Source organism: Cervus elaphus, chromosome 22 (assembly GCF_910594005.1).
Source record: "Cervus elaphus chromosome 22, mCerEla1.1, whole genome shotgun sequence".
Taxonomy (NCBI): domain Eukaryota; kingdom Metazoa; phylum Chordata; class Mammalia; order Artiodactyla; family Cervidae; genus Cervus; species Cervus elaphus.
In genome coordinates this window covers 21,479,952-21,495,041 of record NC_057836.1, presented here as the reverse complement: position 1 = coordinate 21,495,041, position 15,090 = coordinate 21,479,952, and the positions used below count along the sequence as shown (strand labels likewise).

Here is a 15,090-nt window from a genome sequence, read left to right as displayed (position 1 = left end):
TCATTTCCGACTTCTTTTTCACTATGAGAGCCACTCTGTTTCTTCTAAGGGATTCTTGCCCACAGCAGTACATATACTGTGAAGTGAAAGTTGCCTAGTTGTGTCTGACTCTTTGTGAATCCATGCACTATACACAGTTGATGGAATTCTCCAGGTCAGAATATTGGAGTGAAAGAGAGAAGCCTATCCCTTCTCCAGGAGATCACCCCAACCCAGGGCCTGAACCCAGATCTCCTGAATTGTAGATGGATTCTTTACTAGCTGAGCCACCAGGATATAATGTAGCAGTAGATGTAATAGGCATCTGAATTAAATTCACCTATTCCTGTCCAGTTTCCTTGGTGGCTCAGATGGTAAAGCATCTGTTTGCAATGTGGGAGACCCAGGTTTGATCCCTGGGTCTGGAAGATCCTCTGGAGAAGGAATGGCAGCCCACTCCAGTATTCTTGCCTGGAAAATTCCATGGATGGAGGATCCTGGTGGGCTATAGTCCATGGGGTCACAAAGAGTTGGACAGAACTGAGTGAATTCACTTCACTTCACTATTGCTGTCCAGTTTAGTTCACTGATTCCTAAGATGTCTGTGTTCTGTCTTGCCATCTCTTTCTTGACAATGTCCAATTTACCTTGATTTATGGACATAACATTCCAAGTTTCTATCAGTATTATTCTTTACTGCATTGGAGTTTATTTTCACTAGCAGACTCATCCAGAGCTTCCCCTTCATGGATCACAGCTTTGTTGTGGCAAAGGGGCTTGCATAACTCAATGAAGGTTTGAGCCATGCCATGTAGGGACACCCAAGACAGATGGGTCATAGGGAAGAGTTCTGACAAAATGTGGTCCACCTGAGACGCAAAAGGCAAACCGCTCCTGTGTTCTTGACTGGAGAACCTCATGAGTAGTATGAAAACTCAAAAAGATATGACAGTGAAAGATAAGGCCCCTAGGTTGGCAGGTGTCCAGTATGCTATTGGGGGACAGCGGAGGCCGGGGGGGGGGGGCAATTAGCAATAGCTCCACAAAAATGAAGTGACTGGGCCAAAGAGAGAATGACACTCAGCTGTTGATATGTCTGGTGGAGAAGGTTATGTCACTTGGGAAGACTGATTAATTATTATTATTTTTTATTTTAATTGGAGGCTAATTACTTTATAATATTGTGGTGGTTTTTGCATACATTCACTTGAATCAGCCATGGGTGTACATGTGTTCTCCATCCTGACCCTCCCTCCTACCTCCCTCTCCATCCCATCCCTCAGGGTCATCCCAGTGCACCAGCCCTGAGCACCCTGCCTCATGCATCGAACCTGGACTGGGGATCTGTTTCACATATGATAATATACATGTTTTAATGCTAATCTCTCAAATCACCCCACCCTCGCCTTCTTCCACAGAGTCCAACAGTCTGTTCTTTACATCTGTGTCCCTATTGCTGTCTCGCATATAGGGTCATCGTCACCATCTTTCTAAATTCCAATATATGCATTGATATACTGTATTGCTCTTTTTCTTTCTGACTTACTTTGCTCTGTATAATAGGCTGCAGTTTCACCCACCTCATTAGAACTGATTCAAATACATTCTTTTTAATGGCTGAGTAATATTCCATGGTGTATATGTACCACAGCTTTCTTATCCATTCATCTGCTGATGGACATCTAGGTTGCTTCCATATCCTGGCTATTGTAAACAGTGCTGTGATGAACATTGGGGTACACGTGTCTGTTTCAATTCTGGCTTCCTTGGTGTGTATGCCCAGCAGTGGGATTGCTGGGTCATATGGCAGTTCTATTTCTAGTTTTTTTAAGGAATCTCCACACTGTTCTCCATAGTGGCTGTACTAGTTTTCATTCCCACCAACAGTGTAAGAGGGTTCCTTTTTCTCCACATCCTCTCCAGCATTTATTGTTTGTAGACTTTTTGATACAGCCATTCTGACTGGCATGAGATGGTACCTATTTTGGTTTTGATTTGCATTTGTCTGATAATGAGTGATGTTGAGCATCTTTTCATGTATTTGTTAGTCATTTGTATGGGAAGACTGATTTACTAAAGCCTTTTAAAAATATTGAGCCTTTGAATCCACTCACCTTTGATGTCCTTTTTATTTCCATATTCCATTTTTTCTTTTCCAGAAGAGCCAATTAGATGGGTTTCTTGCCTTTGGAACTAAAACAATCTTGGTGGAAAAAAAGGTACTTAAAGTGGAACACATCTGAAACATTTTTAAAGTGGAGTTTTGAAGTTCCCTCAATAAGAGAGCAGCACATAGTTTGTGAAACAATTGAAGGTCCTGTCACAACCTCTAAATTTGAATTCCCAAGGCTGGAAGACTGGCTGAAATAAGAATCACATTCAGCCCTTATTGGAGCCTCTTTTTCTGTCACCTCTTTTTAACACAGAGGTGTTAAGTCCATGGCTGGAGGCTGTCTGGGGCTGAGAAAGGTGACATTCCATGTTATTTTCTTCTAACCTGGATTAAATTGGTTCTGTCTGCTTTACGCCATTTTTCAGTAGGAACACTACCTGAAAGTCAGTGCTGGGTAGAACATACACAATTGACAAAGGTCTTATTAAGACTTGCAGAAGTGCTGGATGTGGTGACATCGCACCCTCTGGGCTGGGCCTAGGCCCCCGCACAGCAGTGATGGATATCTGGGGAAGCAGGTGGCTCTCCTTCTGTCCTTGGGTCCCTGGCCTCTCCTTCCCACCTGGAGGTGGTGTGTGAAAGGTGGACTGCGGACCCCCACCTGCCCTCAGTCTCCTACCCTTTCCTCAGAGTGTGGGCCGGTCTGGGTCCTCTCAAACCCTGACTATCTGCTGGCAGTCCCAGAGCCTGTTTCGTGAGGACCCACCAATGGTGAGGGTGGGGGTGATGCGAAGCAGATTCCTCATAGTTTCAGAGTCCTGCACCTCTTCTGCAGACAGATGAGCCTGAGGCAGTGCAGCTTTTTCCTGGCCTTGACTGCAAAGGTGCACGCTGGCCTACTGAGACCCACACTGCAGAATCCCAGTCCAGCTGCAAACTGGCATCACTTGAAGTGCCTCTGTGGGACTGAAAGGAGGACTAAGGGTGGGGCAGCAAGGGGTCTTGGTGATTAAGCCTCCTCTAGTGGTCCACAGGGAGCTGACTGTGGCTCAGATCATGAACTCCTTATTGCCAAATTCAGACTGAAATCGAAGAAAGTAGGGAAAACCACTAGACCATTCAGGTATGACCTAAATCAAATCCCTTATGACTATACAGTGGAAGTGAGAAATAGATTTGAGGGACTAGATCTGATAGTCAGCGAGCCTGATGAACTATGGACGGAGGTTCATGACATTGTACAGGAGACAGGGATCAAGACCATCCCCATGGAAAAGAAATGCAAAAAGGCAAAATGGTTATGTGAGGAGGCCTTACAAATAGCTGTGAAAAGAGAAGTGAAAAGCAAAGGAGAAAAGGAAAGATATTCTCATTTGAATGCAGAGTTCCAAAGAATAGCCAGAAGAGATAAGAAAGCCTTCCTCAGGGATCAATGCAAAGAAATAGAGGAAAACAACAGAATGGGAAAGACTAGAGATCTCTTCAAGAAAATAAGATATATCAAGGGAACATTTCAGGCAAAGATGGGTTCGATAAAGGACAGAAATGGTATGGACCTAACAGAAGCAGAAGATATTAAGAAGAGGTGGCAAGAATACACAGAAGAACTGTACAAAAAAGATCTTCACGAACCAGATAATCACAATGGTGTGATCACTGACCTAGAGCCAGGCATCCTGGAATGTAAAGTCAAGTGGACCTTAGAAAGCATCACTACGAATAAAGCCAGTGGATGTGATGGAATTCCAGTTGACCTACTTCAAATCCTGAAAGATGATGCTGTGAAAGTGCTGCACTCAATATGCCAGCAAATTTGGAAGACTCAGCAGTGGCCACAGGACTGGAAAAGGTCAGTTTTCATTCCAACCCCAAAGAAAGGCAATCCGAAAGAATGCTCCAACTACCGCACAATTGCACTCATCTCACACGCTAGTAAAGTAATGCTCAAAATTCTCCAAGCTAGGCTTTAGCAATACATGAACTGAGAACTTCCAGATGTTCAAGCTGGTTTTAGAAAAGGCAGAGGAACCAGAGATCAAATTGCCAATATCTGCTGGATCATTGAAAAAGGAAGAGAGTTCCAGAAAAACATCTATTTCTGCTTTATTGACTATGCCAAAGCCTTTGACTGTGTGGATCACAACAAACTGTGGAAAAGTCTTAAAGAGATGGGAGTACCAGACCACCTTACCTGCCTCTCGAGAAACCTGTATGCAGGTCAGGAAACAACAGTTAGAACTGGACATGGAACAACAGACTGCTTCCAAATAGGAAAAGCAGTACGTCAAGGCTGTATGTTGTCACCCTGCTTATTTAACTTATATGCAGAGTACATCCTGAGAAACACTGGGCTGGAGGAAGCACAAGCTGGAATAAAGATTGCTGGGAGAAATATCAGTAACCTCAGATATGCAGATGAGACCACCTGTATGGTAGAGAGTGAAGAGGAACTAAAAAGCCTGTTGATGAAAGTGAAAGAGGAGAGTGAAAAAGTTGGCTTAAAGCTTAATATTCAGAAAACTAAGATCATGGCATCTGGTCCCATCACCTCATGGGAAATAGATGTGGAGACAGTGGAAACAGTGTCAGACTTTATTTTTTGGGGCTGCAAAATCACTGCAGATGGTGACTGCAGCCAGAAATTAAAAGAGGCTTACTCCTTGGAAGGAAAGTTACGACCAACCTAGATAGCATATTAAAAAACAGAGACATTACTTTGCCAACAAAGGTCCGTCTGGTCAAGGCTATGGTTTTCTCCAGTGGTCATGTATAGATGTGAGAGTTGGACTGTGAAGAAAGCTGAGCACCGAAAAATTGATGCTTTTGAACTGTGGTGTTGGAGAAGACTCTTGAGAGTCCCTTGGACTGCAAGGAGATCCAACCGGTCCATCCTAAAGGAGATCAGTCCTGGGTGTTCATTGGAAGGACTGATGCTGAAGCTGAAACTCCAGTACTTTGTCCACCTCATGCAAAGAGTTGACTCATGCAAAGACCCTGATGCTGGGAAGGATTGGGGGCAGGAGGAGGAGGGGCCACAGTGGATGAGATGGCTGGATGGCATCACTGACTCGATGGGCATGAGTTTGAGCAAACTCTGGGAGTTGGTGATGGACAGGCAGGCCTGGCGTGCTGCAATTCATGGGGTCGCAGAGAGTCAGATGCGACTGAGTGACTGAACTGAACTGAGTGGTCCAGGAGGGAGTCTTGTGGTACTAGATCCCAGTGCTGCCAAACCTCCAAGGCCTGCTGTGATCACTGGTGCCCATACCGCAACCTCTGACAATACCTTACACCAGTGTGTGTGTTTTGGGGAGGAGGGGAGTATTATTTTTGACAATTTTTTTTTCTAAATATGGCAAAAAAGACTTGTTCAATGTAAGTGAAATGATAAAATGCATTCTATTTTATTGAAAATAGAGAACGTATTTATCATTTTGCTGACAGAAAGCTTAAGGTTCTATTACTTTCGGTAGATGCCAAAATCAGAATCAGAAATATAGTCCGAAGCTACAATCCACTGTGAGAAGCTCTATATTATATTTAAAAATGAATAACTCAGGAAGCAGTTTAAGTAAAATAGTTCTTTCAGTTAACTTCTGTTTAACATAATAGTCTGAACTTGTAGGTAAGAAAATAAAATCATACTCAGCATCCATTCAGAGAACTATAGTGACTAGATCTGGATTTAGGATGAATATTGTTCTGAAGGAATGTTCCTGAGATCCCCTCTTTCTAGTGCATAAGATTTGTCAGTCTTTGCCAGAGATGCTCATGAATGGGCTTCTTTCCATCCTAGACTAATTCTCATTCCATGTAATTTCAAGGTAGGGGAGCCTTTGATGGAATAAAAACATTCTTTTTTTTCACTTGATCTCAACAACCTTAATGTCGGGTTTCTTTTTAAATATTGATTTTGTTAACGGTCACTGTAAGCGTGTCTTTTAACCCAGGAATATTTTCCAACTTTGCAAGAAATGGAAGTGAGTGGAAGTTGTTCACGTACCGTGACAGTGTCAGTATCAAAAATAGTATCACACAGATGAAAAGACACCAGAAAATGCTACCAGAAAGCAAAGCATTTTTCATTGTTTTTTGAATTTGGAAGAGGCGTTGTCAGAAAATATTGTAATTTGACCTTCTGAGAACGCAATATGAACAGTTTAAATTGGGAAATATTTAATTTCTTACAATTTCTCATGTACTAGCTTCCCCTATAATAATTATTAGGAAGTGGTGAAGGCAATCTTTGCCAGTGTTGAAAAGGAGTATTTATTTTTGTTTATTTGTCTGTGCTGTGCTGTGCTGTGTCTTAGTTGCAGTATGGAGATCTATAGTTGCTGCATGTGGGATCTAGTTTTCTGACCACAGATCGAACCAGGTCCCCTGCATTCGGAGATTAAAGTTTTAGCCACTGGACAACCAGGAAAGTTCCTCTGCTAGAATTTATGTATGGTATTTGCTATTCTTTGTGCCGTAGGATAGGTGTTAATATGATCCTCACTATATGGATAGGGAAACTAAGCTCTGTGAATTGAAGTAGCTTTCTAAAAGTCCAGAGCTAATAAAAGCAGATAAGATAAACTCATGTCTGAAGAACCCCACATTTTCCTTGTTTTTTAGAAACAACATGTTATCTCCTCTATGAAACTGACTCACATTTTGTTGTAGAAAGGTGGGAGATTTAGAAAGATAACTGAGAAATGATTTAAAAGAGGGGGATGTGGTAATGGGCTTGAGGGAATAGGGACCTAGAATCACATTTATTTCCCTAGAAACCAGGATCAATTCTTTTGGAAATTTTAAGGATTCCCTCAGCTCTTGCCACTTCTTCACATTTGCAATATTTTCTTTATTTCCCTAAAATTGTTAGAAAGGTGTGAAAATAATAAAAACATTGCATTAGTGCTTATAGAAATGAGGGAAGGACAGGAGAGGCACCTGGCTTCTGAATAAAGGTGTCAGGTGGAAGGGGGAGGCAACAGGAGGTAGAAAGGAAATACACATTCTGGTCCCCAAGCAAAGAACAAAGAGACCATGTCCTCTAAGAAGACAATCCAGGAGGAAGGCTGCTGGAAGCATCAGTGAGAACTGATCTTGGATGTTCATGGCCCTCTTATTTCAGACTCACAAACACCCAGAATGAGACGTGACACTTAGAAACTGGATGCTGATTATTTTATTGGTGAACTGAAGACAGACTGCCTTCTTCCAATGTCATGGCTTTCTGAAGGACTGGTATCTTCATACTCATGCTCTGAAAAGCAAAAGAGAAAGTTCTTACAAGGTGGGCAGGTGGTTTCTAATCCTTACAGATAACAGTAAAGGGAGGTAGCTAAGAGCCCACATTCCCCTTCTCTTCTTCCCTCTCCTGTTTCCTTCCAAATTTCTTTTAATGTCATTTTTATGCACCTAATAGAAAATGTGCTCTAAATTGTTGCTTGCAATATAAAAGGTTGTTCTTAGGTTGTTTATCTCTGGGTTGCTATTTAAAGTCTTCAAATATATATTTACAAAGATGGTTACTGCTACCCATTTTTCCAGTGAACAACTGGAATTGGCCTAAATGTTCATTGATACAGGGTTGGTTAAAGAAATAATGGCACAGCCAGACAATGGAATAGCAGAACTTAAAAAGCAAACAAATGAGGCTTAAACAGACCCATAGAACTCTATGAACTGCTACAGATATTTTTAAAAACTATGTTATTGGAAATAAGCAACCTATAAATCCACAAAAATATGACATCATTTGTGGATAAAAAATACAATTATGTTTAAGGGCGTAAGTGTTTCCAAGAGGATGTTCAAGAGTTAACTGTGGTGGCCTTTGGGAAAGGAAGTGGGAAGGTAGGATGTGGATGGCTTTAAGAGTTAGCCTCATACCTTTCTGTTCAGTTATTTTTTTACCTTGACCATATACTAATTGAAAAGGAAATATTTTAGCTAGATAAATTTAGCAGCCTAAACTTAAAGTATCATTTAGTAGGGGCCATGGACCTGAGAGACCTGGTCAGATTCTAATCTGAGAAGAGAGGTCATTGAGCTGGAGAAGGAGGAGAGAAAAGGACAAGGGAGAACATGCTGTACTTCCTCATCACCAACCCACTTTAGGACAGGTGGTCATCGGGAATAAAGCAATGTATGATCCTTGTTTCTCAAAAGGAATCATCTTGGATAGCTCGTAATGATAATAAGGTTTTGCTACCTTATTTCAGACTATCTGAATAGACACCTTTAGAACTTGGGTCCAGGACTATGCAATTTTCACATATTTTCTGTTGATTCAGTGACTCACTAAAGTGTGAGACATCTAGGGCTAGGGCCCTTGATGGAGAGTGAGCTGGAGTCATACCTGTCAATGACTTTCAGATTACTCGGATGGTGAGTCTTCGTCGGGACTCTGTTGGGGTTGCTCCTCTGGTGGGAGTGGCCCTGGTGGAGGTGGTGCTGACGCAGGTGGTTCTGGTGGAGGTGGTCCTGGTGGAGGTGGTGCTGATGCAGGTGGTCCTGGTGGGGGTGGTCCTGGTGGAGGTGGTGCTGACGCAGGTGGTCCTGGTGGGGGTGGCCCTGGTGGAGGTGGTCCTGGTGGGGGTGGCCCTGGCGGATGTGGCCCTGTTGAGGTGGTCCTGATGCAGGTGGTCCTGGTGGAGGTGGTGCTGATGGAGGTGGTCCTGGTGGAGGTGTCCCTGGTGGAGGTTCCTCACCTTTGCCTTCATCATCAGGGGGGGGTCTAGGTGGTGGCCCTCCAGGTCCTCCATGATGTGGTTTGGGGAAGTCATCTGAGTTTGAATTTGAGTTTGTTTAAAGAGAGAGGCAGTAGGTGATGGAAGGCTCTGCTCTCATTTTGATCTCTGATAAACTTTTTGGACAGTTTCTTCCTCCAGAACTGACTCTCAAGTACTGGCTTCCTTCCTACTCACTTCTTTCTGCAGTACTCCTCTCAACTACTAGCTTCCTTCCTAAACACTTTTTGCAGTACCCACATACTAATGAAACTGAGTCTTAGTTCTTTCCTCTTGAGCAAAAGAGTGACTTCAATTTGGTAAAAGAAGGTGCTGGATAGCTTAGACTCACCAGAGGATGTCTCCAAGGATAGAAGTAAAGCAAAAGGATTAATCATGTTAGTTATGTTTGCCAGTTATATTTTTGCTCATTGACATAACCTGCCCACTATGACTCCACCTATGGCCTGTTGAGAGTATATGTGGAACCCTCTGGGTCTGAAACTGTGTGGAGCAGTAGTGGGACAGAGAGAGAGAGGGAATGGGAGAGAGAGACAACATGATGGCCCAACAGGAGTCACAAATTTTAATTAGGTACTGTGACATATCTGAGCAGAAAACGAGAGCAAAAATGAACCAGACCTAGCTTCTTTGCAGGTTTTCTAAATGACATATTGAAAGAGAATACTGAGGAAGAAAGCAATAGTTGAGTGATTGGCTCTCAGTAGGCTGCAGGAGTCAGAAACGTGACTCCTTCCCTTCGTTGTCATCTCTCAACCATCGTTTATGGCCTGAGGAAGCAGGCAGCATATCCAGTGTCATCCAGGCTAGACCTCATGTTATTCATGTTATGGCCTTGCTCATGGTCCCTAAGACCAAGGTTAGAAAGGATGGCCTTTGTCTTTAGTGTTTCTAGCACTGATGATAACTATTCATAAGATAATGATGATAACAGGACACCAGAGAACTGAAAATTTGTTAATGAAAGAAAGAAAGATGATGGAGGATTAATTGCGACTTACCTAATACGGTGCTCAGAGACTCTTCACTGTTGCCTTCTAGGAAAAGAAGCAGAAGATGAACCTATATCCTTCAGGGCTCACAATGTTCTACAGGAAAAGGGACACACTCTGTATATACTCTAAGATATTACAACTTTTTGACTGCCATCTTGATGCTGTTGCAAAAGGAGGAAGACATGAAAGCATGGTGGCCTGTTTCTGTGTTGAGAATCAACCAGAAACTCAAAAGAGGAGAGGCCATTTTGTCCTTCCTAGGATCCTTCAACTCTCGTGCTAATTTAAGTTAAATGCTGGAATATTTCAGTGTGAAGTTTTAGTGTCCTTTTGCCCTTTTAATTCATGAAATACTTATATTAACTTAATATAAAAATAATAATTTTATATAAATTTATATAATATATAATATTATAGTAATATAATACATTATAATATATAAATATATAATAAATTTTATATAATGTATAATATAAAATATAGAATAATTTCATAAAAATATAAATAATATTATAGAAATAATAATAATGTAAATACTTATATTAACTTATTACTTATATTAACATGGTTTCTCAGGGTAAAAGAACCAGGAGTAAAGACGTGGATATAATCCTGCCTATATTGGGCAAACATTCTGAAATATTAACCATGGGTAGAGTAGAATGGGACCACTGTGCCCTGGAATCTCCATATCTCTAGGTAGACACAGAGAGATTTATTACTCTTGTCTCTGTCCCTGAAATAGCTCTGAATGGGCTTCACCTCCTCTGTCCATCAGGCATCGCCTAGCAAGGCCACCTTCATCCACTGCCTCCTTTGATTATCATAGCATCTTCATGAGGGAACTTGTCTGTGCCAGTCTTGCCTTTTCGTAACATACCTTTCATAGCACAGAGATAAGTCTTAATTTATCATTCCTCTGCTTAAAAATTCTGTGCTGGTTTCCAGTTGTACTAAGTTTGAGGCCTTCACATCACAGAGGAGGTGAAGGACCTTCCTCTTGTCTTAAGCAGCCTGCAGCCACATCTCTCACTTATGTCTCCTCTTTACAAGCTTCCTCACTGCAGTCAGTGTGATCCTCCAAGCCCCAAGCAGAGTCTCAGCACCCTTTCCCCCCAACTTTATTCTTACCAGAAACCAGGTCTTGAGCTGAGCTCAGGGCCAGCAAGGCCACTGAGAGCAGGATCAGCAGCATCTTGGAAGAAGCTCTCGATTTGCTCTCAGCTCTGTCCTGGGAGGAACCGGGCAGCTGCCTTTATGAAGGGGTTCAGAACAATGGTATCCTTGAGTTCTATACTGGGCAGATCTTGTCATCAGATAGACACAGTTATAGTTGGGACTTATCCCAGGAGGATGGAGTGGATAGAATGATATTAGTGTGTCGTTTGTAAAAGGTACAACATGTGACGTGGGCAAAGCTTTTGAGGGAGAATGTCCAAGCATTCAGCACAGATATTAGAACTGCTCTGTCGCCATCCGATAGTCAGTCTTTTTGGTGAATGCATTTCTTTGTCCTTCCCCTTGTCATTTGTGTGTGTTTTAACTGTGATCTCTGGCCTTCATGTGGCACAAACTACATCATTCATGGTATTTTTTTACCTATGTATATGATGCATGGCAAATCATTTTGATAATTGAGATCATTTCAGTTTATTTATGAAATATATGTGGATAACATCCATGGGCACACATGAATGGTAGATGTCTGACCCTCAGCCTTTTCGGGCCACCAGATACTGAAAGCATGTCCACTTTCATGACTATTATTCAACAGAGTTCTGGAAGTCCTAGCTACAGCAGTCAGAGAAGAAAAGGAGATAAAAAGTATCCAGATCAGCAAAGCAGATGTAAAGCTCTCACTGTTTGAAGATGACATGATACTGTACATTGAAAACCCTAAAGATAGTACCAAAAATTATAAGAGCTAATCAGTGAATTTAGAAAAGTTTCATGATACAAAATCAATACACCAAAATCACTTGCATTTCTATATACTCACAATAAAAATCAGAAAGAGCAATTAAGGAATCAATCCGATTTCACCATGGCACCAAAATAATTAAATGTCTAGGAAGAAACTTACCTAAAGAGACAAAAGAACTATACATAGAAAATTTTGAGACACTAGTGAAAGAATCACAGAAGACATAAATAGATGAGATATTCCATGTTCCTGGGTAGGAAGAAGCAATATTCTGAAAATGAAAATGATTATAGTACAAAATGCAACCTACAGATTCAATGTGATCCCTGACAAATTGCCAATGACGTTTTCCACAGAAGTAGAACAAAAATTTCACAATTCTTATGGAAACACAAAAGACTCCAAGTAGCCGAAGCAGTCTTGAGAAAGAAGAAAGGAGCTGGAGGAAGTAACCTTCCTGACTTCAGATTATACTACAAAGCTACAGTCATGAAGACAGTATGGTACTGGCACAAAAACAGAAATGTAGACCAATGGAACAAGATAGAAAGCCCAGAAATAAACCCATGCACCCACAGCAACCTTATTTTTGACAAAGGAGGCAAGAATATGGAGCAATATGGGGCAAAGACAGCCTCTTCAATAAATGGAGTGGGAAATCTGGACAGCTACATGTTCAGCAATGAAATTAGAACACTTCCTAAAACCATACACAAAGACAAATTCAAAATGGATTAAAGACCTAAATGTAAGACATAAACTATAAAACTTTTAGCAGAAAGCATAGAACACTTGATGACATAAATCACAGCAAGATCCTCTATGTCCCACCTCCTAGAGTAACGGAAATAAAAACAAATGTAAACAAGTGGGACCTAATTAAACTTAAAAGCATTTGCACAGCAAAGGAAACTCTAAGCAAGGTGAAAGGGCAACCCTCAGAATAGGAGGAAATAATAGGAAATGAAACAACTGACCAAGGATTAATTTCCAAAATATACAAGCAGCTCATACAACTCAAACCAGAAAAACAAACAACCCAATCAAAAAGTGGGAAAAAGACCTAAACAGATGTTTCTCCCAAGGAAGACATACAGATGGCTAACAAACACATGAAAAGATGCTCAACATTGCTCATTACTAGAGAAATGCACACCAAAACCAAAACCTGATATCACTACACACCAGTCAGAATGGCCATCATCAAAAAGTCTACAAACAATAAATGCTGGTGTGGACAAAAGGAAACGCTCTTGCACTGTTGGTGGGAATGTAAATGGATACAGCCACCATGGAAGATGGTATGGAGAGTCCTTAAAACACTAGGAATAAAACCACCTTATGATCTAGCAATCCCACTCCTAGGCAAATGCCCAGAGGAAACCAAAATTGAAAAAGACACAAGTATTCAACTGTTCAGTGCAGCACTATTTGCAATAGCTAGAACATGGAAGCAACCTAGATGTCCATCGACAGATGAATGGATAAAGAAGTAGTGGTACATGTAGACAATGGAATACTACCCAGCCATAAAAAGGAATGTCTTTGAGTCATTTTAATGAGCTGAATGAACCTAGAACCTATTATACAGAGTGAAGTAAGTCAGAAAGAGAAAGATAATATTGTATTCTAAAACATATCTATGGAATCTAGAAAACTGGTACTGAAGAATTTATTTGCAGGACAGCAATGGAGAAACATATATACAGAAAAGACTTATGGACATGGGGAAAGGGGAGGAGAGAGTGAGATGTGTGGAAAGAGTAACATGGAAAGTTAGATTACCATGTGTAAAATAGATAGCCAACGGGAATTTGCTATATGGTTCAGGAAACTCAAACAGGGGCTCTGTATCAACATAGAGGGGTGGGATGGGGAGGGAGATGGGAGGGAGGCTCAAAAGAGGGGATATGTATATCTATGGCTGATTCATGTTGAGGCTTGACAGAAAACAGCAAAATTCTGGAAAGCATGTATCCTTCAATAAAAGATAAATAAATAAAAAAAAGATGCAGCACTTGTTTTGTGAAACAACCAAGGGTAATTCTGTCAATTTCTGTTAATTTGACTTCCTAGAGTTGGAGGATTAGATGGAACAATGGTCATATTGTGCCCCTTTTGGAGCCTCTTTTTCTGTCACTGACAATATGGCTGTTGAAAGTTAAGGTATGAAATGTATACCTGACTACACCTGTAAGGGGAAAACTGGGAGTGCTTAAGCAAGAAAGTGATATGATCTAATTTGTATTTTTTCAAGGTCATTCCAGTTGTTGAGTGGAGAACTGATATGGGATGTGGTGGAAGGTAAGAATGTTACGGAGACCAGCTGAAAGGTTGTTAACTCCTCTAGGAGAGAACAAACACCTCTTGTACCAGATTCCTGTGGTAGATCTTATGGATGGACTCATATTTGGGGTATGCTTTGATGGTCCAGCCAAATGGACTTGCTAATGTGGAAGTATGGGGGAAGAGTTGTCCAGAATGAATCCCCAGTTAATTTTTAAACAAATGGATGAAACAGCTGCCTTTTATTTTTTAATTTTTCTGAAACAGCTGTTTTTAACTGAGAAAAGATTGCAGGAGAGCAGGTTTTAGGGAAGGAAATTAGGAATTCGCCTTGATACATGTCAAGTTAAGCATCCGTATGAGGAGGCAAGTTCATTGCTTGAGAGCTTCTGTTCCTTTTCAGGTACCTAAGCTGCTGCTGTGGTCATGCTCTTTGCTTCCTCCTGACCCTTCCTGATGGACAGCCTTCTCTTTCAGCTTTTCCATTTCCTCTGTTTTTGTTCTGACTGGTGAGTTCAGGGCTGATATTTTTCCTGTCACAGCACACTAATCTCTCACCTTCGTGGTTGACACTGGAGAAGGTTATTGAAAGGTTCCAAAGTGGGTGATATTTTGAAGAGCCACTTGTTATTTTCCTCACCAAGCCAAAGGGAAGCCTGCCTTCCAGCAGGACCGCCCTCTTCCCAGCCCCTACTCCAGTTTGCTGCCACTTCCCTCTCCTTGTCTCTGACCCTTCTCCTCTGTCTCTGGAAGGTCTACCAAAAGCCACCTTGTGAGGACTCATTTGTCTCCAGTTTGCTTTCCAAATTATTGTCTGAGGAAACCAGAAACATTGCTCCCAATACCGAGAGGGGATCTTTTTATCCCTACAACTACTCCCTCTCTCCTGCCAAGCCCAGCTGGAGTCATTCTGCCTCACCATATAGACATGCAGGTGTCCCAAATTGCCAACTGTGGATACAGGCCCCTTTCTGGAATATATCCATTATTACGCCAGGAAAAGAAACCAATCTGCCCAGTCACTCTGCAAAGGCACAGTTATCTACAGAA

At 41.6% G+C, this 15,090-nt stretch overlaps 1 protein-coding gene across 1 annotated transcript in view; it reads right to left on the bottom strand.

Annotated features, from left to right (window-relative positions):
* Positions 1-11,068, bottom strand: part of LOC122680354 (basic proline-rich protein-like) — a 38,479-nt gene extending 27,411 nt beyond the window's left edge. The window contains exons 1-2 of the mRNA XM_043881627.1: positions 10,962-11,068; positions 9,835-9,872 (exon numbers count right to left, since the gene is read on the bottom strand). Of these exons, the coding sequence (XP_043737562.1) occupies positions 9,835-9,872; positions 10,962-11,025 (102 nt within the window). The 5' untranslated portion in view covers positions 11,026-11,068. The remainder of the gene's footprint in view (positions 1-9,834; positions 9,873-10,961) is intronic.
* Between the last annotated feature and the right edge of the window lie 4,022 nt (positions 11,069-15,090).